The sequence below is a fragment of the Herpailurus yagouaroundi genome, unplaced genomic scaffold (assembly GCF_014898765.1).
Source record: "Herpailurus yagouaroundi ecotype Mexico unplaced genomic scaffold, PumYag 428, whole genome shotgun sequence".
Taxonomy (NCBI): Eukaryota; Metazoa; Chordata; class Mammalia; order Carnivora; family Felidae; genus Herpailurus; species Herpailurus yagouaroundi.
In genome coordinates this window covers 1,401,920-1,425,978 of record NW_024412645.1, presented here as the reverse complement: position 1 = coordinate 1,425,978, position 24,059 = coordinate 1,401,920, and the positions used below count along the sequence as shown (strand labels likewise).

At 47.9% G+C, this 24,059-nt stretch overlaps 2 protein-coding genes across 2 annotated transcripts in view; one reads left to right on the top strand and one right to left on the bottom strand.

Moving 5' to 3' along the window:
• Positions 1 to 366: 366 nt before the first annotated feature.
• Positions 367 to 6,892, top strand: SLC35E4 (solute carrier family 35 member E4). Its single transcript, XM_040464007.1, has 2 exons — positions 367 to 1,692; positions 5,933 to 6,892. The coding sequence occupies exons 1-2, from the start codon at positions 1,074 to 1,076 to the stop codon at positions 6,364 to 6,366; spliced, it is 1,053 nt and encodes a 350-aa protein (XP_040319941.1). The 5' UTR covers positions 367 to 1,073; the 3' UTR covers positions 6,367 to 6,892.
• An 11,262-nt stretch (positions 6,893 to 18,154) lies between these two features.
• Positions 18,155 to 24,059, bottom strand: part of DUSP18 (dual specificity phosphatase 18) — a 7,474-nt gene continuing 1,569 nt past the window's right edge. Inside the window, exon 2 of the mRNA XM_040464010.1 lies at positions 18,155 to 22,154. Coding sequence (XP_040319944.1) covers positions 21,519 to 22,085 — 567 coding nt within the window. The 5' untranslated portion in view covers positions 22,086 to 22,154 and the 3' untranslated portion in view covers positions 18,155 to 21,518. The remainder of the gene's footprint in view (positions 22,155 to 24,059) is intronic.

Genomic DNA, 24,059 nt, shown 5'->3' with positions numbered 1-24,059 from the left:
GGGGGTCCTTGAAGGTGCAGTCTCCTGTGAGGCTGGGGGATTTTATTGAGATCCCTCAGAAAGGCACCCTGTTGTCCCCGCCTCGTGTTGGTCTCTATGGGGGGTTACCTTGGCGCTGGGTGTGAAGGGGTCTGATCCCTCACTGGTGGGAGGAGTAAGGAACAGGCAGCCTGAACACTCCAGCTGGGGGGCTCGGCTGAGGGGAGGACTTCTTGGAGGATGGAGGAGGGGCTGTGAGCAGGCGGCGTGGGGGCGGAGCGAGACCGCCCACCCGGCTCCGGGGGCGGTGCCTGGCCAGGGGCGGTGCTGGGGGCTCCCCCCAGCTTTCCGGGTGGGGCGCGGGCGGTGGCGGTGGAGGCGGGGTCTAGAGCGCGGGGCCTCGCCCGCCGCGCCGGCTCGGGCTGAAGCCTGGCGGGAGGTGCTGCCGGAGCCGCAGCCGCAGCCCGAGCCGCCGGGAGCCGGAGCCGCCAGGAGCTGGAGCCGGAGCCGGGGCTAAAATACAGGCCTTGCCGCAGCCTAACCGAGCCGAGCTCGTCGCCTGGCACCAGCCTGAGCGCGGGCCGGTGTGTCAGCCAGCCGCAGGGCCTGAGCGCACTGGCGGAGGGAGCGAGCCGCGACCACCGGACACCACCGGGAGCGTGTGCCCGGATCGCCCCTGCCAGGCCTGGGCCCGGCCTGAACAAGCATTAGGTCGCGGGGTCTGGACCAAAGAGAAAAAGGAACGAGGGTTCCATCTAATTGTGGAGTGGGCTTAAAAGCGGGAAGAAGAGTGGAGACTTCACCTAGGACTGAGCAGAGGTGCCTGCAGCTTACTAGGCCAGGCTGGAGCACCAGAGAGCCTGGCATCCCAGCAGCTACGACCTGGGTTCTGTCCTGCCCGAGCCAGGAATACAGCATAGCTCCTGGACCTTGGCTGGCACAGGCCTGGCACAAGAAGCAGTGCCTTAACCTGTCTGAGACTGGGCCCAGGACCCGAGGAACTTGGGATCAGGCCTGGCCCAGAGTGGGACTCTCTGGTGGCCCAGAGCTGGTCACTGGGGAGCTGTCCTTCTGCCCCAGACCCACTGATACGGATGTGTCGCTGCCCACTGGAGCACCATGACGGCAGGATGACCTCAGCGGAGGCAGTGGCAGTGGCCAGTGGTGCTCGGGTGGCTGGGTCCCCCGAGTGGCCCCCCGACACTCCCCAGGCCCTTGGTCGGCCTGGCCGGGTCAGGGTGGCAGTGGCAGCGCTGGTGTGGCTGCTGGCAGGAGCCAGCATGTCGAGCCTCAACAAGTGGATCTTCACTGTGCATGGCTTCGGGCGGCCCCTCCTGCTCTCAGCGCTGCACATGCTGGCAGCAGCATTGGCATGCCGCTGGGGGGCACAGCGCCCCATGCCCAGCCGCACCCGCCGCCAAGTGCTGCTGCTTAGCTTCACCTTCGGCACCTCGATGGCCTGTGGCAACGTGGGCCTGAGCGCTGTGCCCCTAGACCTGGCACAACTGGCCACCACTACTACACCACTGATCACACTGGCCCTGTCAGCGCTGCTGCTCGGCCGTCGCCACCACCCGCTACAATTTGCTGCCATGGGCCCACTCTGCCTGGGGGCTGCCTGCAGCTTGGCTGGTGAGCTCCGGACACCTCCTGCTGGCTGTGGCTTCCTGTTGGCTGCTACCTGCCTCCGTGGCCTCAAGTCCATTCAGCAGAGTGAGTGGTTGAGGAGGTGGGGACTGGGGTGGTTGTGTGGCCTGGGTCATCCTGGGAGGGGCATGGCTGTTATCCCATTTTCCAGATGAAGAAACTGAGGTTCATGACTTTGGAAGAGGCAGAAACTGAGACTCAGAAAGGGCCAACAGCTCAGTGAATTCCAGGCCCCAAACTTAGGCTCTAGACCCCAACCGATATTTAATAATAGTTGCCGTTGATCTGTGTCTCGTGTTTTTTCAAGCCCTTTATCTCTTTGGATCTCCATACTGCCCTGATTAAGGAAGGCACAATATTGTTCCCACTGACAGGTAGAGAGACTTGTCCTGGGTCATGTGGCCAGTGAGCAGCAGAGACAAGATCTGAACCCAGGCAGTCAGACTCCCTGCTGTCCAAGTGATGTGGTATAAGGCTGTGGACCCAGAGGGGAATCTGATAGTGGGGACCTGGGAGAGAGAAAGAGGGCAAGACTTTGAGCCGGGATCTGGGAGGTGAGGTGATATTTAGTGGGAGCTGCAGTGTAACAGGCCCCATGCTGGGTGTTGACCTTGAATTGTCATGGCAACCACCACCTTCATCCCTGTTTTATAGCCCATGGAACTGAGACCTAGAGGTGCCCCAGGTCACCTCACCTCTGAGGAAAGGAGCCAGGGGGCTCTGGGAGAAGGTGAAGTGGAGGCTCCAGGCCTAGACCCTGCCAAATCACTGTGTCTGATGGTGGAGGATGCCTTCCTGTGGCTTATCAAGGGGCATCCAAGTCACAGTCCTCACTCTCTCTCTTCCTCAACTGAAGGGAGAGGCTGGGGAAGGCAAGGTGCCCATTTGGGGTAGGAGGCCTGGGTTCTAGCCACACCCTTGTTCATACTTGTTGGTCAGCCTTCAGCAGATCTGGGTCTTATCTGGGCCTCAGTCTCCTTATCTGTTCAGTGGAGGAGGGTTGGAGTTGTTGGGAGTCCCAGGGGTCTCTTGCTCTCTCTCCCTTCCAGCTCTGAGATCTGTGACCCAAGCCTGGGAGAAGGAAGAGGGGGTTCCAAGGGTGCTAGGCTGGGGTTTGGGGCAGGCTGAAGGCAAGAGAAAGTTGAAGTTAGAGCTCAGCCCCTGCCCTGGCATCTTCAGAGCCAGCACTCAGAGGCCTTGTCCCCATACTGGGCCCTGAGGCATGGCCAAAGCTCAGTTCTATTTTTGCCCTCCCAGTTACATGAGAGCTGGTGACTAAGCTCGGGCCTGAGCTCTGGGCAGGAGTCGCAATGGGAAACCTGACCTCTTGCCCCCCCCACCTTACCTGGGAAGGCCCCAGCTTCCAGGCCCATGCCATGCCTGCTGAGGCCAGTGCTTCTCGCCCAGGCCACAGGCACACGGGCACGGAACAGCAGGTGCCTGGCATTGGGCTGCTGCTTGGCTGCTGCCAGCCTTCTCTCTCAAGTGTCAACTGCCTGGCCCTCGAGGTGGCTTGGTTGGGTGCTTCCTCCAGGCTCCCGCAGCATCTTCTACTTCCCCTATCACAACTCTGAATGTCCTGTATTGTAGCCACTTGGTTACCTGTCTGTGTCCCCCCAGACAGGAGCTCTGAGTGGGCATGGACTGGTTTTGGGCGTCTCCTTGTCCCCAACACCTGGCCTGAGGCCTGGAACAGGGCAAGTACTCCTTAGGTGGTGGTGTTATTAATGGCTCTGACAGAATAATTGGCAGACTGGTTAGGCTACATGGCCTAGAGTGTTAAGGAGGGCGCTTGGGAGGCTGGAGGCCTCACCAACAGAGGTGGGATGGGGAGAAACAGACTGGAGCCAGGAAATGAGTTGGGTTTTGGACAAGAGGAGGTGTCTGCTTCCAGGGGTTCCAGATTCAGACTAGAGTGTAAATGACAGATATCAGCTCCTTTCCTGAGAGCAGACTCCATGGCAGTAGGCATGAAAGTCCAGGACGAGGAGCATCCAGGCAGCCACAGGCAGGGCCAGTAGCTTCCTTCCGACCTGGGCCAGTTGCAGGCCCAGGGGTCTACACTCACAAAAAGACTGGAAAGTGGGGGGGGGGGGGGGCAGCTTGCTGAACTTGCTTTTAGCTGTACCCACCTGCATCAGAGAGCAACCTGACCTGATCCCTGCCTGAGCTCTCCGGCTGGTGGGGAGATGCACTCAGAAACAGAGATTACTATGGCAAGAGAAAAGTTCTAGAGCCAAGGTGGGCACAGGTGTGGTCAGGGGCGGTTTCTTCCTCCTGGGGAGACCAGGGGAGGCTACCTGGGGGAGGAGGCATGCAATGATGATAAAAATAAGATCATAGTAGTAGTGAACACTTGCTGAGCCCTCACTATGTGCCCCCACTGTGCCCAACTCTATGCAGGAGGGCATTCTGGGAGTGGGAAGCAGACCTTGCCAGGGCACAGGTGTCAGCCAGCAGGAGCTGTGTGGGGGATCATGACAGCTGTCATAGTGAGCAGTTGCTGCTGGGCACCAGTCCCTAAGCTCAGCATCTCACACACTCCAGTGAGGGGGCTGTTGTCACCTTCCCCAGGCACACATGAGGAGACGAGACACAGAGTGACTTGTGTGATGTCACACAGCAAGTGAAGGAACAAAAATGGGATAAGCCAGCAGGCAGTGGAACAGAGGGTCTAGAGGACATGTTTGTCTGAATGTGGCAGAAGCCTGGGTGTGTTCAGATGCTGAAACAAAAATGCCTTTAGAGAAGGAGAGGTTGAGATAGAGGGTTTGGTGGGGCTAACAGGGGAGAGGTCATTAAGGAGGCAGGATGAGAGGCTGGCATTTGGGGGGGCTTGGGTGGGGTGAGTGGCCTGTGGTGGAGGATCATTGCTTTTTCCCCTGGGCTGCAGGGAAGGGAGGCAGAGGGCTGGGTGGGATGTAAAATAGGCACAAGGGGCTGGGGATGGTGGGGGGAGGTTAGGACTTTCCTCCCTGGCTGCCTCACAGAGGTGAAGTTCACCTGAAACCCTAAACACCTTCCAACGATTGGACTTTAGACGTACAAGCCACACACTGCTTGTAATGGTGCTAAATTTGGAGTGAATGAGCAGGAGACATTTCAATTATCTCTTCATTTCTAGAAACGCTGGAGGAACTGTTGCCTAGAGAACAAAGCCAAAACATCAAAATGAAATCGAGAGAGAGAAATACAGTTTTCCTCTTCTAGCCTATGAGTAAGCACCCCTTGTAGCTCTTTGGAAAGCATGTGTCAGAAAATGCACAGAGGCTCCAAGAGCCCTGGGAGGGGGGCCTCCATCGATTACTCATCTCTCTCCACTAAAGCTTGGAGGAGGCCCCAAAACATCATTGCCCGTGCAAATACTATCATTTCACCGAAGCAGTGTCTGACTTTGGTGATGGGCACTGCTTCCTTTGTGAACCAGCTGGGCAATAACACATGTGCACACACACACACACACACACACACACACACACACACATGCAGGCAGACAATCACACGTATGCAAGCTGGTAGGATCCTCTCCTTCTCTGCAAAACTAAAAGGTTTCCTCTTAGGCCTGGATTCATCTTGACAAGCCTTAGTGATCAGTTATAAACAGTGAGTGACAGCCAAGCGCAAACAATGACTTTCTTGTTGTTCTTAGTCATCCCAGGGGTCATAAGTGAATGAAGCAATGAATGAACCCACCATTTGACTCAAACAATTCACTATTGTAACACTCTTTTTTTTTTTGGCTAGTCAGTGGCAGAGCTGGGACCTTCTACTGGTCTGTCCCTGTTTTGGTGGTGGGAGCTGCGGTGTGGGGTAATGGGTGTGGTAAGGACTAAGGCCAAGAAAGGTGGGTCGGCGTCCCTTGGCACAGGACCTTCTGAGCAGGTTAAGAACCTCGGATATTTTTCTCCAGGGCCTGTGGAGCCCCTGAAGATTTTTTTTAGAGCCATGCTTCATGTTTATTGATCATATCTTTTTACACTTACTGAGCATTTACCTTACAAAGGCTTTATAAATGTTATCTATTTTAATCTTTACAACAATGCTGCATATTAGGTGTGGTTATCACCGAACTTTGCAGGTGATACAGAGGTTAAGTACGAGGTCACAGCTGGTAAGGAGTGGATACAGGTCACAACCCAGGTGGTGTGACTGGGTTCTTGTCCGTCATGTTAGGGAGCAGGAGCCACTGATTCTGCCCGAGGGATTGAGGCAGGCTTCCAGAATGATGTGCCCCGGAGGCCATGCCGGATTAGCCAAGTGGGGGTTGTCTGCCTCCGGTTGCTGATGGCTGCTGTCCTGGTTGCAGGTGCCCTGCTGCAGGAGGAGAGGCTGGACGCGGTGACCCTGCTGTACGCCACCTCGCTGCCCAGCTTCTGCCTGCTGGCAGGCGCGGCCCTGGTGCTGGAGGCTGGTGTGGCACCGCCGCCCGCTCCCACCAACTCCCACCTCTGGGCCTGCATCCTGATCAGCTGCCTCCTGTCCGTGCTCTACAACTTGGCCAGCTTCTCCCTGCTGGCTCTCACCTCTGCCCTCACCGTCCATGTCCTGGGCAACCTCACTGTCGTGGGCAACCTCATCCTGTCCCGGCTCCTGTTTGGCAGCCGCCTCAGCGCCCTCAGCTATGTGGGCATTGCACTCACCCTTTCAGGAATGTTCCTTTACCACAATTGCGAGTTCGTGGCCTCCTGGGCTGCCCGCCGTGGCCTCTGGCGGAGGGACCAGACTGGCAAGGGTCTATGACATCTAGGGGAATATGTGGGCTCCTGGAACAGCCCCAGCCTGAATCCAGCCTCGGCCAGTGTCCATGGGAAAAGTGGAGAGCAGGCAGCTACTGGGGCCATGGGAGAGAAAGGGGCCTTCTGGAAAGGCCACCTTGGAAGCTGGCATGGGGATTCCCAGACACCCACCTCCTGTCCCTGCCTGCCTCTCATCACAGACCTCACTCACCACTGGATGGTGGGTCCAGACCTGGCACAGTCACTGTGCTTGTCGGACTGATTATTATGATTAGCATCAACTACTACTCCAAAAATTTGGAAAACCTCACCATGTTCTGATGACGACGATGATGATTCTTGGCGATTGCACAATCCTTCCTCCAGGAAGTGGGGGAGGCAGCTAGGGGGCCCAGGGAAGGGCTTCTTTATTGCTGGGATCCCCTGGGGATTGGGGTCATCTATGCCAATTCCAGGCAGCTGCTGTAGCCTCACCCCTGGGCCCCCCAATTTTGGGTCTTCCATCCTTAAATAAACTATTTTTGCTTGTATACCTGTGTCATTGCTCAGGGTTACAGCCAAGGAAATACAGGGAGAGCTCTGGGCCTGCTGGCGACCGCCACCCACCCAGAAACGGGGACATCCTTCCTTACCCGTCATAGCCTGTCTGGGTCCCCAACCTAGCCCCCTTCTCTAAAGTCCCTCCACTGGCCAGGCCACCATTGCTCATATTCTGGATGGTGGCAGTAGCTTCCTCCCTGCTCTGCTCTGGCCCCTCCACTCCACCTTACACGTAGCCCCAGAGGGATCTTTCTAAAACACACACCTTCTGGGGCTCTATACTGCTTCTGGGACAAAGTCAGAACTTCCTGCCCCAGACCATAAGATCCCCGGGGTCTGGCCCCTGTGGCCTCACCAGGCTCCTGTCTCACTTCTCCTCTCCTTGGGCTCTACCTTCCATCCTCGCTGACTTCCTTCAGGCACCTGGCCTGGGAAGGACAGGCACAGGGTTTCCTGGCCCTGGCCTCCACCCGGCTGGCCTTGTGGAGGGGAAGTGGGCCCAGGCTGAGTCACTCACTACCCACCCTGCCTGTGACTCAGAGATGCCACTGGCCCAGCCCTGTCCCTGTGCAGCCTGGGCATTTCCAGCCTCCGCTCTGAGGCTTGGCCGGAGAGGACAGATTAGATATCTTTGGTTCGGCAGAACCTCGCTGGTACCCAGGACCCTTCCCCCATTCAAGGGAGCCCACAGCCCTGTAGCACCCTTGCCCTAGCTCCTGGGTCCCCATGGAATGCTTGGCTGAAGAGTGAGCCTATCCCACCCCCATCCCCAAACCCGGCAGATCAAAGCCAGCCCTTGGTGGTTGTGGGGATAGGGCAGGGGGGAATTGGAGCTGTGCTTGGCGGGGGGCTGGCTTGTCACCAGACTCAGAACCATCCTGCATTGAGGAGATTCCCTCAAGGTCATGTTTAAAGCACACCCCCCGCCCCCGATCAGAAAACCCTTTCTCTCAGTGTGATCTGTTTTGGTCTCTCTTGGCATCACAGAGTCATTTCATTAGGAGTGGGCAGTAAGGATTGCTAGAATAACTGGTAAGAAAGGCTTAGTGGGGGGTGATCCCCACCAAGGGCCCCTGCCCCTCTAGGCTCTGCTTCTTACTAGATGATTGCCCCAGGCAAGTCACTCTGCCTCTCCACGCCTCAATGTCTGTACCCAGGAGAACAGATGTCCCCTTCCTTGGGAAACTCTTTCCTAACCGCACCGCTGCCCTGCCCCATGCCAAGCTGAGTTGAGAGCCACAGCTAAAGGTCAGCCCAGCTCCCTGTACTTCAGGCGTTGAGCACATCCCACTCTTAGAACTAGTTTATCACCTCTCTTCTCCACCAGGAGGGGCTCTGGGAGGGCCAAGACAGCTGTCCTGCTCATGGCTGTCTCCCCAGTACCAATACCTGGCATGGATAGAGTAGGTGGAAGAGAATACTAGGGGTCAGACTTGGGTTCAAACCCCAGCCCTGGTGTGTCTAAGCTGTGTGACCCGGGAAAAAGGCCTTCGCCTGTGCCTCTGTGTGTTAAGTGGGGGCAGCAGTAGAACCCAACCCTGTCTAGCTCCAGGAGGCTGCAGTGGGCTAATGTGTAGGAAGTGCTTAGCAATAGTGCCTGAAACTTAATAGGCCTTAAGAAATGTTAGCAGACTAACTCACACAGACACTTCACAGTTCCTTCCCAAGGCTTTTCACACTAGCCATCCCCCTCCCACCCAGCCTTCCACTGCACACTGAGAGCCCCCAGAGAGTGCTTTTGGAGCACAGCGGGGTGGATGCCCTAGCTCCCGCCCCCTTGCCCTGCTTTGGAGGAAGCCAGGGAAGCTGGGTCTGTGCTGGGCATCCTGCCATTGTGGATTCAGAACAAAGCTGCTGCCTTGTCTTAGCCCCAGCTGCCAGGAGGCCCCTCCCGGCCTCCCCAGGGGGCCCTTGGATTGTCATTCCAGGGGGCCAGTGCAAACAAGGACTCTTCTCGCTCCCTGCTCTGCTCCAGAATTAGCTCTGGGATGCCAGAAACTCCACCATCTCACTGCTCCTGCTCAGTTGCCAATACGTCCTGGAAATAACACAAAATGTGATGGAGAGCCACGAGAGGTTTTGAGCAGGCAAGAGCCATGATGTTCAATAAGCATTTCCTGATAATGGCCCTTTAGTACAGTCTGGATCCTATGTGGAGGGGAAATTGACAGGAGGTAGAAAGACCAGGGAAGAGGTATTGTAGTGTTTCAGAGGACAATGGGAACAGTGTTTTGGGCACAGCACAGAGTACCATAAATTGTATAGGTTTGGGGTAACAAATTATCTCTAGACATTATGGCTTAAAGCAGCACATATGAATTATTTCACAGTTTCTGTGCATCAGGTATTTGGGAGTGGCTTAGTGGAATAATTCTGGATATCGGCCAGGGCTGTGGTCATATGCAAGTTTGGCTGGGGCTGGAGGGTCCACTTCCAAGATGGGTCATTCACATGGCTGCAGGAGGCCTCAGTTCCTTGCCACATGGGCCTCTCCACAAGGCATCTTGAGTGTCCTCATGACATGGTAGTTGGTTTCCATCAGAGTGAGTGATAAAGAGAGCAAAAAGCCACAATGGCCTTCTTGACTCAATCTCAAAAGTCACACTCATTTCTCTAATATCTTCATTTATTATTTAATTCTAATACTGTTATTTCTCTGCTAGCTTAGGTCAACTCCATTCAGTATGGGCCCTCCCACCTTGACTACCATTAGGGCATGAATGCCAAGAGTAGAGGATCTTTGAGATCATCTCAGGCTGACTACCACATTAGTGAATGTTGGCTGAGTGAGTGATTGAGGAGGACACAGCTTGGGGCCATGGGGAATTAGTCTGGGAGCCTCCTGCTCCAGGTGGATCTTGTCAACCATATCTCTGCATCCTCCCTGATAAAATACTATATGATCCTGCCCACCATGGTCACTTGGCAAATGTTTGCCCAATGAGGGCTGGAGGCTGCTTTCTCTGCTCCCCACTTGCAGACTCCTTGGTCTATTTGAAGCCCTGGATGCTCTGATATCTCCAAGCCCCCTCCCTCTGATTTCTTCCAGTTATATGAGGCCAGATCTGCTCCCGGTGCCTGATGGAACCTTCCAGTATCTAGACCTCCTACTGCCTGCTCCTGACAGCCACAACCCTCATGTGACCCTCCTTCCTTCTCTAAGCACTGCCAAGCATCCCAACTGGGTAGATTCTGGCCCAGCAGCACCTGCTGCCGGGACTAGGCCATTTCTCTTTGTACATAAACTTTCTTTGGTGGAAGAACACTTGTCCCTGCATACTATGCTGAAGTCGGATAGCAAATGAAAGCTGAGTGGCCTTAGATGAACCAGGAAACCTCTTACCCCTGAGGCATTGCTGCTAAATTTCTCAGGAACCCTGTTTGAAAACCACAGACCTAATTCAGTCCTTGTCAAACATATGAGGAAACTAAAGCCCAAAGAGGAGGAAGAACCAAGATGATTATCTTAGTCTGTTCAGGCTGCTATAACAAAATTCCACAGGCTCCAAAACTGTAAGAAATAAACAACAGAAATTTCTTATAGTTTTGGAGACTGGAGGTCTGAGACCTGGGTGTCAGCATGGTCGGTGAGGGGCCTCTTCTGGGTCACTTTGTTGTATCCTTACAAGGCAGATGGGGCTAGCTGGCTCTCTAGGGCCTCTTTTATAAGGGCACTAATCTCATTTATGATGGGTACACTCTCATGACCCCAACACCTCCCAAAGACCCTGCCTCCTAATACCATCATCTTGGGCATTAAGCTTTCAACATATGAATTGAGGGGGGGGGGGTGCGGACACAAATATTCAGACCATAGCAAAAATCTTATGCAAAGAATGAACAGCAGGGCTAGGATTTCACCTCCTAAGTTTTTGGATTCTGCCATATCCTGCTCCTCACTGTGCTCTGAGAACAGAGCCAGGGTGTGAAGTTATGGAGGTATGCAGGGTCTGGCTCAGGTTGACAGGGAGTGTCTGTCATAGAAGCTACCAGCCAGGTATCCCCCAGCTCAGTCAACAAAACATTTTCGTCTTCAGGGGGAAAGAATTACAAATGTTTTGTCAAGGGGAAGTCTAAAAAGATTTGTGGCAAGAGGCTGTTACATGTGTTGAGAGCTTTCTGCTTTTGGGTGTCTCTTGGAAACTCTGAGAGGTGGGTAGGATGGTGTATTGCTCTGGGTCCTCTGAGAAGCAGACACCAAGGTGGAATGAAAAGTACAAGGGTTTTATGAGGGCAAACGTTTGTGAGAGAAAATGGGAAGGAAGCTGGGGAGGCTGGGAGAGTTGTCAGATCATGATTTAAATCAGACTCTGAGTGGAGGAGAGAGGGGAGCATGGTTGGGGAGAAGCGTTCCTGACCATGCTGCAGTCTAAGGAAGGTTCGGCAGGGCCATCAGAGTCCTTGAGCCAAAGAAGCCAACCAGAAGAGTCCCACGTCTCCTAGGACTGGGTCTGCCTTACTGAGTACATCCCTGCTGTACTCAGGAACTGGCTAGAAGGAGTTTGAGGGAAATCAAGCCTCAGCATAAACATGGTGATGGATTTCACCCTGCCCTTGGTCAGTTTTTCTTTCTGTTATTGGAGGTCTGTGGGACACATTCTTAGAATCACCATAGATGCCATTGTCACTCGCATTTTACAGAGCGGGCAGAATTCCAGAAAAATTCCAGGGTCTGCCTGAACTCACAAAGCAGGATGAAAATCCATCTTTTGATTCTCTTTCAAGCTTGTTACGTGATCTAGATCCTAAATCCAGAGGTGGAGTTTGAAGGATTCTTAGGGCATTTGGATGTAACATCCCAGAGATAGGTAAGCAGGGTTGTGTGCTTCAGGGTCGAGAGCCAACTGTCCTTGGGGTTTGTAATAGGATCACCATCTTAACACATGTTGTTCAGGGAAATCACCAGGGCCACTATCATGTCACTATGTATCTGACAGGGTATTATGAATTTCACAGAAACTTCTTAAACCACATTAATTCTTTAATTCATCATAAAGAAAGAAAGTAATTCTGGACTTTTAAGGTGGGAAAGTTAGGGGCACCTGGGTGGCTCAGTTTGTTAAGTGTCTAACTCTTGGTTTTGGCTCAGGTCATGATTTTACAGGTTCATGAGTTTGAGCCCTGAATCAGGCTCTGTGCTGGCAGTGTAGAGCCTGCTTGGGATTCTCTCTCTCTCTCTCTCTCTCTCTCTCTCTCTCTCTCCCTTTCTCTCTGCCCCTCCCCCACTCTCACAGTCCCTGTCTCTCTCAAAATAAATAAATAAGCTTAAAAAAAAAATAACGTGGGAAAGTTAAAGGTTCATAAAATCTCACAGAGACCTGGAATCCCTGCTCCAGGCCAGGATGTTGGGCTGTGAGGATCACTTCATTTCCCCCTATTACAAGACTATGTCAAAGCTCCAACATGACCTACTTTTCCTATGTTGTTTGAGTAAAGGGCTACTCTCCTGAGTCTGAAGGAATGAAGCGAACTTTTTGGGAAAAGGACTTGAACCCTCCCAAGAGCCCTTGATCTCAACCTCCTCCACTTAGGATGTGAAATCCTGGTCCTACCACAACCAATTCTGAAAATTAAAAAGATTATTTTCAAAAGGAAGATCCAAAATTATATTTCTCCAACTACAAAAAAAAAATGCATAGAAGGAAATATACCAGTACACTAGAATGCTGACTTCGTTATTGCCTGAAGATAGTATTGTAGGTGGACTATATTTGTTTTCCTTTTTCTGCAAATGGGCACATATTTTTAAAAATAAATTTCTTAGGGTTCCAGTTCTGAGTAAGATAGAGTAAGCATCATCTGTCCTTCCCCCAAATGCAACTAAAAACACTGGACAGAATGGAGCAGCTCTCTGAGGACTCTGAAACTGAAAGTGTAGCAGGTGGTTTGGGAAAGGGAATCAGATCTTGAAGTATTAACAATCTGGCGGTGAGCTTCCTGTTTTGTTTTTTGTTCCTGTATCTCCTGGCCTGGTCTCAGAGGCAGCGTGACTCCTGGACCTGTGCACTGGACGTGGAAGAAAACAGTCCAAGAGAAGCCATCTTCCTGGTCTGAGGAGTAGAAAGGAGGGCCCCTTTAGAACAAAGTAAGGGAAATCCTCCCCCCCACCCCGACTTTTCTCTTCTTTTGCCCTATCCCCAGGCAAGCCTCATACTTAAGTTAGAACTCAGGGCAGCAGCAGTGGCAGTGGCAGCTAGGAAAGCACACCAAACTCTGAGGGGAATCCTGCTCTCTGACCATAAGAACTGTCGCCATAAGAAAAGTGTGTATAGAGGGAGGAAGGGAGGGGCAGGGGGAGGAATTCTCATTACCTTTTATCTCTTCATCCTGTCGCTTGGCCCCAGAGCAGACCCAGTCACAGAATGTATGCTGCAGAGCAGGCAGGCCAAAAGGCCCTGATTTCTAGCTGGAGGAACAGGGAATGGGTGGTCTAGAAAACTCGTAAGTGTGGCAGAGATCGTGGAGAAGAGAGAGCTTGAGAAATAGATCCCATAAAGTTCCACATGAACTGGTAGGCTCCATGCATGGATCTGACTCTAAACAGTATTCCAATGACTTCCAGAACTAAACTAGGTAGACTACCCAGATTTCAGACTGGCCCCTGAGTGGCACAAACTTAGGACAGATCTAAACTACATTGCAAAAGTTTTGAAAATTGAAATGACGTTGGAACTATGGCTCTTTTAAAACACAAACTTCAACTGAGTAGATTTTAAAGATCTTATTGGCTTTATTCAACAATTCATGAATCTGGCAGCATCCAATCTAGCAGAAAGAAAGGAGCTCTAAGGAGTTGTACAAAATGAAAGACATTTTTAAACAGAAGGGAGCAGGTACAAGAAAGTTATTTTAGGCAAAACAGTGGGTAGGTTATTGCAAGGTAATTTTTCTTTAGGGGATGGCAGGGATTTATCAGGCAGATTACCTAACTAGTACTGATCATGCAACTTCTGATTGACTGGTTTAATATTCCATTTCTGGTAGAGCCAAAACTGTAATTAAATAAAGTCTCAGTTTGGTGACATGGGGCTCAGCATAAATGACTCCATTTTGTGCTTTCTGTTTGTAGTGTTGTTTTTAACAGTCTATAGGAGGCAGATCAGAACTGAACCTCAATGGGGCAACTGCCTCTTAAAACAAAAACTCACCATTTTCCATAGGATTTAACTAAGACCTACAGCCTCATAACATAGTATTCAAAATGTTCAGGATACAATCCAAAATTACTCTATGTAGAAAGAACGAAGAAAGTCTGAACACTGAGATGACCTGGACGGAATTATTGGAAAAAGACTTTAGAAATGAAAAAACTTAGCAGAAAAATAGAAGCTATAGAAAAAAACTAAATAGAAAGTTTTAAACTAAGCAATTATATTCATCAAAATTAGAAAATATACTGGATGGCCTTAGTAGCAGAATGGAGATGATAGAGGAAAGTCTGTAAACTTGAAGATAGATCAAGTGGGTGAAATGCCCACCCCTCTCAAAGATGTCCTGCTCAATTTTCTGGAAACAGTGAATGTCACTTTATATGCCAAAAGGAACATTTAGATCTAATTGAGCTTATGGACTTTAAAATGAGGATTACCTGGGGTGCCTGGCTGGCCCAGTCGGTTAAGCTTCTGAGTTCGGCTCAGGTCATAATCCCGAGGTTCACAAATTCAAGCCCTGTGTCGGGCTCTGTGCTTACAGCTTAGAGCCTGGAGCTTGCTTTGGATTCTGTGTCTCCCTCTCTTTCTGCCCCCTCTCCTTCACTCATACTCTCTCTCTCTCAAAAATAAAAAATAAATAAAAACATTAAAAATAATATGAATATTATCTGGAATGTTGGGTGGGCCTAATCTAATCACGTGAATCCTTAAAAGCAGAGAATTTTCTCTGGCTAGATTTAGAGTGATGCAACAGAGGGAAAAGTCACAGTATTCAAAGTGTGAGAGGGACTCAACCTGCTGGAAAGCCTTTGAAGGAATGTGGGCAGCTTCCAGGAGAAAAGACCAGCCCCCACCTGACAGCAAGGAAATGGGTCTTTTGTGCTACAATTACAAGAAACTGAATTCAGTCAACAACTTCAATACACTTGGAAGCAGAATCCTTCCTTAGTGCCTCCAGTAAAAAACAAGACAAAAGGGGCGCCTGGGTGGCGCAGTCGGTTAAGCGTCCGACTTCAGCCAGGTCACGATCTCGCGGTCCGGGAGTTTGACCCCCGCGTCGGGCTCTGGGCTGATGGCTCAGAGCCTGGAGCCTGTTTCCGATTCTGTGTCTCCCTCTCTCTCTGCCCCTCCCCCGTTCATGCTCTGTCTCTCTGTCCCACAAATAAATAAACGTTGAAAAAAAAAATTAAAAAAAAAAAACAAACAACAACAACAACAACAACAACAACAAAAATGCATGTAATTTCAGCCTTATGAAATATCTTGATTTTGGCCTTGTGAGACCCTACGCAAAGGATTCAGTCAAGCCCAACGAGACTTCTGACCTAAAGAAATTGTGAAATATTGATAGGTATTGTTTTAAGCCACTGAGTTTGTGGCAATTTGTTCCAGCCGCAAGAGAAAACTAATACATTATCCACTGAACATCAAAGGGAAATGATTAAGATATTAATTCTAAATAGATTCTGAAAAGTTAAGTATGTATATTATATTCTCTAGTGTAACCTCTAAGAAAACTATATAAAATTAAAATGGAATACTTTAAAAGTATTCAATAATCCAAAAGAGAGCAGGAAAAGGAAAACAAATAGAAAAGAGGGCAAATGGAAAACAAAATGGTAGACCTAAATCCAAATATTGATAATTTTGGTCTAAACACACCAATTTAAAGACCTATTGGATGTGTAAAAACAAAACGCAACCATATTGTGTCTCAAAAAAACCCATTTTCAATATAATGATATAGTAGGTTCAAAGTAAAAGGATGTAAAAGGATGTAAATACTACTCCAAACAAAGCTGGAGTGGCTGTATTAATATCAAAGTAGACTTCAAAAACTTAAGAAGGATAAAGAGACATTGCATATTGAAAAAGGGTCAATTCACCATGAAGACGTAACAATCCTAAATATGTATGTACCTAACAACAAAGCTTCAAAATACATGAAACAAAAATTAATAGAATTGAAGGGAGGTGTAGACAAATCTACAACTTCAGTTAAATATCTCAACACTCTTTTCCCGGTAATCAGTAGAATAAGTAAACAGAAAATCAGGATGAGTGTAAAAGAACTTACACCACCATCACCATCAATCAATAAATTTCAATCAATAAATTTACATTTATTGACCACTCTATCGAAAATAACCTTTTTTCCTCAAGTGCACATAAAGCATTCACCATGATAGACCATATCCTACATGATAAAGTGAACATTGACAAATTAAAAAAAAGTTTGTTTTTTTTAAATTTAGTTTTGAAAGCAAGAGAGACAGAGCATGAGTGGGGGAGGGGCAGAGAGCAAGAGGGAGACAGAATCTGAAACAGGCTCCAGGTTCTGAGCTGTCAGCACAGAGCCCAATGCGAGACTTGAACTCACACACTGAGAGATCATGAACTGAGCTGAAGTTGGACATTTAACCCACTGAACCACGCAGGTGCCCCAAATTTAAAAGAAATGAAAGCATACGACTTATGATGTCCTCTTATGATGTTTTATCATGATGGAATTAAATAGAAACCAATAACAGAGAGATGGTTGTAAAATTTTCAAATACTTACAAATTAAAACTATACACTTCTAAGTAATACATGGGTAAAGGAGGACATTTCAAGAGAAATTAGAAAATATTCTGAAATGAACAAAATGAAAATGCAGCATATTAAAATTTATGGGATGCAGGTCTGAAATCAATAATCTAAGTTTCTACTTTATGAAATTAGAAAAAAGAACAAAATAAATTTGAAACAAGCAGAATTGTAGAAATAATAACAGAAATCAAGAAGTAGAAAAGGGGATTGGGGCACCTGGGTGACTCAGTTGGTTGAGCATCTGACTTCAGCTCAGGTCATGATCTCGTGGTTTATGAGTTCAAGCCCCATGTCCGGCTCTGTGCTGACAGCTCGGAGCCTGGTGCCTGCTTCAGATTCTGTGTCTCCTTCTCTCTCTGCCCATCCCTCGCTTGTGCTCTGTCTCTCTCTGTCTCTCAAAAATAAATAAGTAAATGTAAATAAAAAATTAAAAAAAAGAAGTAGAAAAGGGAAGAACAATAGAGAAAATAAAAAACAAGATAGGTAGTTCTTTATTTCTTTTAATGTTTATTTACTTTTGAGACAGAGAGAGAGAGAGAAAGAGAACGAGCGGGGAAGGGGGAGAGAGAGAAAGGGAGACACAGAATCCAAAGCAGGCTCCAGACTCTAAGCTGTCAGCACAGAGCCCAACAAAGGTTCGAACTCACAGATTTCGAGATCGTGACCTGAGCTGAAGTCGGAAGCTTAACCGGCTAAGCCACCCAGGTGCCCCGTAGGTGGTTCTTTAAAAAGACTTTAAAAGTTGATAAACCTGTAGCCAGACTAATAAAGAAATAAAGAGAGAAGACAAATTATCAGCACAAAGAATGAAAAGGTGATGTCTCTGTGGACCGTGCAGATAATAAAGCTAATAAGGAATACCACACATAAGTCTACATCCATAGATTTGACAATTTCAATGAAATGGAGCTATTCCTCAAAATTCACAAACTACCAAAACTCACCCAAGATGAGATAACTTGAACAACCTTCTAACTATTAAAAGAATTGAATTCATTGTTAAATACTTCTGAAAAAGACATCTCTAGGTCCAGACAGTTTCCCTGGTGAATTCTACCAAACATTTAAAGAAATAACACCAATTCATACATCTCTTTCAGTAAACAGAAGAAGAGAAAATACTTTCCTACTCATCCCTAACTTCCTTAACTTAATAAAGGGTTTCCTTAACTACAAAAACCTATAGTTAACATCATAATTAGTGGTAAAAGATTGAACATTTTCTAAGATCAGGAACAAAGCAAGAATGTCTATTTTCATCCCATATTCATCATCATACTGGAAGTTGTAGCCAGTGTAGTAATAAAGACATTCAGATTGGAAAGGAAGAAATAAAACTATTTCTGTTTGAATATTACATGATTGTCTACGCAGATTGCCAAGGAATCTACAAAAATGTTCTTAGAAAAGTCATAGGATACAAGGCCAACACACAAAAATCAATTGTATTTCTATATGGTACCAACAATGAACAATTGGAAACCAACATTAAAAAAAAATTTTTTTTTAACAATTCCCTCTCTCAGTGAAATACTTAGGTATAAATACAGTAAAATCTATAAGATTTGTATGCTGAAAAACCACAAAACACTGATGGAAGACATCAAAGACTAACTAAATGGAGAGATATACTATATTCATGGATCAGAAGATTCAACAGAGTAAAGATGGCAATTCTCCCCCAAACTGGCCAATAGATTTAACACATTTTCAATTGAAATCCCAGTAGAAGTTTATTTTTGTTGTTGTTGATACAGACAAGTTGGTTCTAAAATTCATATGAAAGGCAAAGAAACCAGAATAACCCAAACAATTTTTTTTAAAGAAGAAAAATTGGAGGACTCATACTATCAGACTTTAAAACTTACTATAAAGCCACAGTAATCAAGACAGTTATGGTACAGGTGAAGAGAAAGATACATATATTACACAGAATAAAGAATCCAAAATAGACCTAAACAAAGGAGCAAATGCAACCAATAAAGACAGTCTTCAACAAATGTAGTTGAAACCATTAGACATCTATATGAAAAAAATATGAACCTCAAACTAAACCTCACACCTCATACCAAAGGATAATAAAAATAAGTGAAAAATTTAACCCCCCAATCTTTAATATTGGAGAAAAGCTTTGTGCTCTGGGGTTAGGCAAAGAATTCTTAGACATGACACCAAAACAACAATCTATAAAAGGAAAAATTGGCAAGTAGCCCTTCATCAAAATGAAAGACTTTTGTTCTGCAAAAGACATTTCTAAGAGAGATGCAAAGACAAGTCAGACTGGGAAAAATATTTACAAATCTATATCTGACAAATGACTTGTATCCAGAATATATAAAGAATTCCCAACCCTTAAGAGTGAGAAAACAGTCCAATTTTAAAATGGGCAAAAGAGCTGAATAGACATTTCACCAAAGAAGGCAGGTGGAAGGCAATTAAGTACACAAAAAGATGCTCACCATCATGAACCATTAGGAATATGCAAATTGAGCTAATACCACACATCTATCAGAATGGCTAAAATAAAAAGTATTGGCAATACCAAATCCTAGTGAGGAAGTGGATCTCTCATAGTGGAACACAAAACGGTATGCAGCCATTCTGGAAGTCTGGTAGTTATTTTATGAAGTTAAATATAACCTTTACCATATAACTGATCAATCCCACTCTTGGCATATAACCTAGACAAATGAAAACTTATGTTGACATAAAAACCTATACACAAATGTTTGTAGCAGTTTTATTCAAAATCACCCCAAACTGGAAACAACCCAAATAGCCTTCAATGGGTGAATGTTAAAAAACAAACTGTGGTACATCTGCACATTAGAACACTACTTAGCTATAAAAAACAACCTGAATGAATCTCAAAGACATACTAAAGAAGCCAGTCTCCAGAGATTACATCCTCTATGATGCTATGGATGTGACATTCTAGAAAAGGCAAATCTTCAGGAATGGAGAACAGATTGGTGTGTGCCAGAGGCTTGAGTGGAGCAAAGGTTTGACAACAAAGAGGTGGCATCAGATAATTTTTTGGGTGATGGAACTAATGTGTTCTAACTGCAGAGGTAGTTACACAAATGTGTTAAAACAGAACTGCACATACAAAAAAGTTAATTTTATGGTATATTAATTCAAAGTTTTTAAAAATGAAGATAAAACATGTCCCAATCAATTTCTTTTTAAGAAGGCTATAGAAGAAATTTCCCACTTGGGTTTATTCCAGAAAGTCTGCTTTGTGGGGGCTCTGCCACACCAGCCCTGGTGTTTGGGGGTCTGTTTATTCGCCTATAAAACGAGAAGTCAGTCTACAGCAGTGATTTTCCTTCTCCCCCACACTCTAAAATTGTACCCTTGGGCATGCCCGTCATGGAAGTGGGGGTGGGGTAGAAGGCATTTGGCTTCCACTGGACTCGACCCACAGAGAAGTTGTGCTTTTGTCTCCTATATTGTTCATTTGAAAACCTCTGGATTAGAATTGCTGGTCTTGAGTCAGATCCTCAGGTCCTTGGGAGGTTTGAACCATCTTGGATTTCAGGGTCTATAGGTTGGGCCCACTCATTTGTCCCTTTGTCATGTGCCCTCATAGACCCAGGTGGTTAGCCAGACCAGGGCACTGGCTTTAGTGGTCAGCAATCTAAACAAGGCCTTTGTGGGGAATCTGGAAGAGTGCTCCTTGCTTTAGGACCCCCAGGGCATGCATGGATTAAATGCAATGGGAACTCTGAAAAGGCTAAGAAGCTAGGCCTCTTCTAAAGTAGGGTGTGAAGGGACTTAAACCATTTTTTTTTTTTTTCACACAGGAGGACTTTTTGGAAGAACATTTTGTAAACAGTAAAGGGTTGTGCAAAGATAGGGGAAATGCCATTGTTAGGATGACCGCGATAACCAGGGCCAAAGCATCATTCATGCCTAGAGTTGCTATCATAAGCCCTGACCATGTGTCAGGCACCAAGTTAAGGAATTGCTGAATCTTCATGACAATGCTGGGAGAAAAGGGCTGTAATTTCTTGGACAGATGAGAAAGCTGAGGCTCCAAGAGGTCCCAAATCATATAGGGAGGAGGTGACAGGCTAGGTTCCAGTCTGCAGCTCTGGCCTTCCAAATCAAGACCTGTGAGAGGAACCCCTGAAGCCTGATGTCAGGCCTGCTCTCCACGTGTGCCTCTAAGAAGGAAACTAATGCCACCATCAAAGGCCGGCGGGGGACTGCCATGGGTACTTTGAGACCTTGCCACCTACAATAGCACTAAAAAAAAAATATTTTTTTTAGTTTTATACAATGGAATGCTTTCTTTGAAAACTATGTCATGTGTAAATCCAATCCAGAAAACCAGAGTTGGGTCCCTGTGGCTGAAGGTAGAAGCAGGGTTGGCCTGGGCCCCCAGGGCTCCCAGAGCACCACCTGAAGGCCATTTATCTAGTAGGTTGGCACTGACTGTGAGTGGCACAGGAGGCGCCATGATGCTTAAGGCTCTGGCTTTGGGTTTGAAAGAGTGAAGTGGAATGGTGGCTGACTCGTTTGTGGGTTGGTCGGTCTGCGGGAGGGCAGCAGGCTTCCAAGCTTGCCATATGCTTTAGGCACTGGTCCATTTGACCTGGGCACTTGCCTCTCTCTCCCATCTGGCCAGCAGCCATGACCTGTCACTCACAGGGTAGGAAACTTACCTGCACCATTGTACAGTTAGTGAATTTAATCTTTGAAGATATGGATAATAAGGTTAAAAACTACAGCACCTTTCCTTTTTTTTCTGATCCTTATAAAAGGCATCATCTGTTTTTTCTGTAACAACAGTAGAACGTTTAAGTTCAGATCTCGGTCAACAGCAGATGTGCACCTTTGACCTGGGCACAGAGGCTGGTGAGATGGCTCACAGTGGAATCATCAAATGGACCTCCTTCTCGTAGATGTCAGGGATTACTCCCATAGGGGAGCTGACCATGTGCACGGAGTTCTTGCCAAAGAGCTGGAACTCATAGTGGATGAGCTGCTCCCAAAAGCCATTGTTGGGCCGGATGATGGGCCGGCATGACTTGGTCCACGTGTGGGCGTCCAGCAGGGACATGGCATGGTACTTCATGAGGTAGGCAAGGCAGAGGGCAGCTGAGCGGCTCACGCCAGCAGCGCAGTGCAGCAGTGTGCGGCCCTGCTTCATCTCCACACTGTGGATGTGGTCAGCAATGGGGTCAAAGAAGTCACAGAGACGTGAGATGGGTGTGTCAGCCACTGGCACCTGTACATACTGGATGTCCTCGTATAAAGTGTTCACCACTTCTACCGAGACATTGATGACCGTGGTGATCCGGTTGCTGGAGAGCATGAGCTTGTTGTTGGCAGCCACCCCATTGCTGATGTATAGGCTGCTGGTGATCTGTGAGAGGCCGCTGACTGATGGCTGCCGGAACTGAACCGGAAAGGTACACGGGGGTGCTGTCATCAGGCCAGTGGGTCAGCGGCCAGTGAGGCACAAAGGCTGCATCTTTCTGCTAGGCTGTGCCATGGGAAACTGCAAGGAGGGAGAGAATGTTTAGAGAGCAGGAGCCCAGCTGGGCCAGAAAGCCAACTGCAGGGGATTCCTGGGAAATGGATGGATGGATCTACAGCAGAATCCCCAAGGTGGTCTTCTGGCCATCACAGCAGAATTAGCCAGAGAACTTATCTTCAAGTCTGGAACTCAAGGCCTCCCTTGAGGGGCTCCATGTCTCTAGCTGGGTAGGCTGACTGGTGTCCATCAGATGTGGCCTGGCCTCTCTACCTAGGTTCACACGGCCCTCTTCTCCCTCTAAGTGGGAACTACTCACACAGCTTTCCTTCTCTTCTGACTTTATGCTTAAATCATGAGACTCTGAACCAGTGATACGGTACCACAGCCTACTGTGCTGGGAGTCACTAGTGGTATAAGAGGATGTAGGGTCTCAGCTTCTCCCCTTCAAGAACTACCCCTTTGAAGAGACCAGATGTGCCCCTGTAGAAGTGATGTAAATCAGAGTACTACATCACTAACCAAGTTCCTACACCTTGCCTCTAAGGAACGCCTGGGGAAGAGGGTGGCTGAAAGCTTCCTGGAGGCCAGCATAAGGCACACTATATAGCAGCTCCCAGGAGCAAGTGCAGAGAAGCAGAGGGGCCTCAGGTAGACAAGCTACACCAGCATGATGCTGTGTGCAGCAGGGCTGTGGCATGCACCCCATGGAGGGGCATAGCCCTGCTTTCTCCTAAGAAATCCTTGGCCCTTCATTCTCCTAGTCTTGAACATAGCTGTAAAAAAATAGCACATTTTCACATGTTCCACTGAAATAGGAGTATTCATATTTAAAGCACACTTCTCAAGGCCAAATAGCAGCCTTCATTAGGCATAGACAAATGAGGAGCAGAAGTTCTGTTCCCCTGCTTAATATATTTCACTGGCTGCCCACTGTCAGGATGAGATAGAGCCCCTTGGCTTGGCTGTCAAGGCCATTTGTGGTCTGGCTCCTGCCCATCTCTAGCCTCTTATTAGCTTTTCCTACATCCTGAAGGGCCTTAGCTAGGCTGAGCCATTAGCAGTGCCTTATGGACACCTGGTTCTCTCTGGCCCAGGGCCTTTGCTGCTCTCTCAGCCCAGAACCCTCCTTCCCTACAAGCCTATCAGATCCTGATCTATTCCATTCAGCAGAGGACTTGGGATCTTAGTCAAGGGTCGCTTCCTGAGGGAAACCTCCTGGAACCATACCCCTCTCCCACATTTGATCAAGTCCCTGCTCCAGGCTTTCTAAGCCCTGAGTGTTCTTCTTCCTACCATTTCCTGAAGATGGGGTTTTGCCTTGATTTGTCTGTGAGTTCTGTTGAGATTCACTGTAACTATCTTTACTTCTACCATATCACTAATGCTAAGTTCTGTGTCCCTACAAGTAGGTGCTTGATAAATATTTGTTAAAAGAAGGAATGACTCTAACAGCCACAACTCTGCGTTCTGAGAGATCTTCTGGAAAAGATGAGTTCCCTGGCTTTTTTTTGTCTAGAATTTGGGCAAAGAGCTTAGTAGAAGTAAGAATGATTCCTAAGCTGCTGGAGAGGATGGCCAAAGGCTACATAGGCAAATCCTACCAGCCAATGCCCCAAAGCATCAGGCTCACCTCAGGAATGGCAGATGGGGTGTTTGTTCTAAAGGTCATGTGGGGGCAGAGAAAAATCCCCTCAAAACTCAGTTGAAAGCCTAAATGCTATGGGATGTTCATTAGCCAAAATGAAGGATCTTTATCGCCCAAAAATCCAGAGAAAAGTGGACTGAGGGTCCCCAAAATTAGTGCCCAGTGGGTAACAGGTATAGAGGATGCTATTGATCACAGTGACAAAAAGTTTGCAGAGAATACACTTCTCTTGAAGGTGAGGGTAGTGATGGGAGGAGACATTTTCTTTTTTTTTTTTTTTT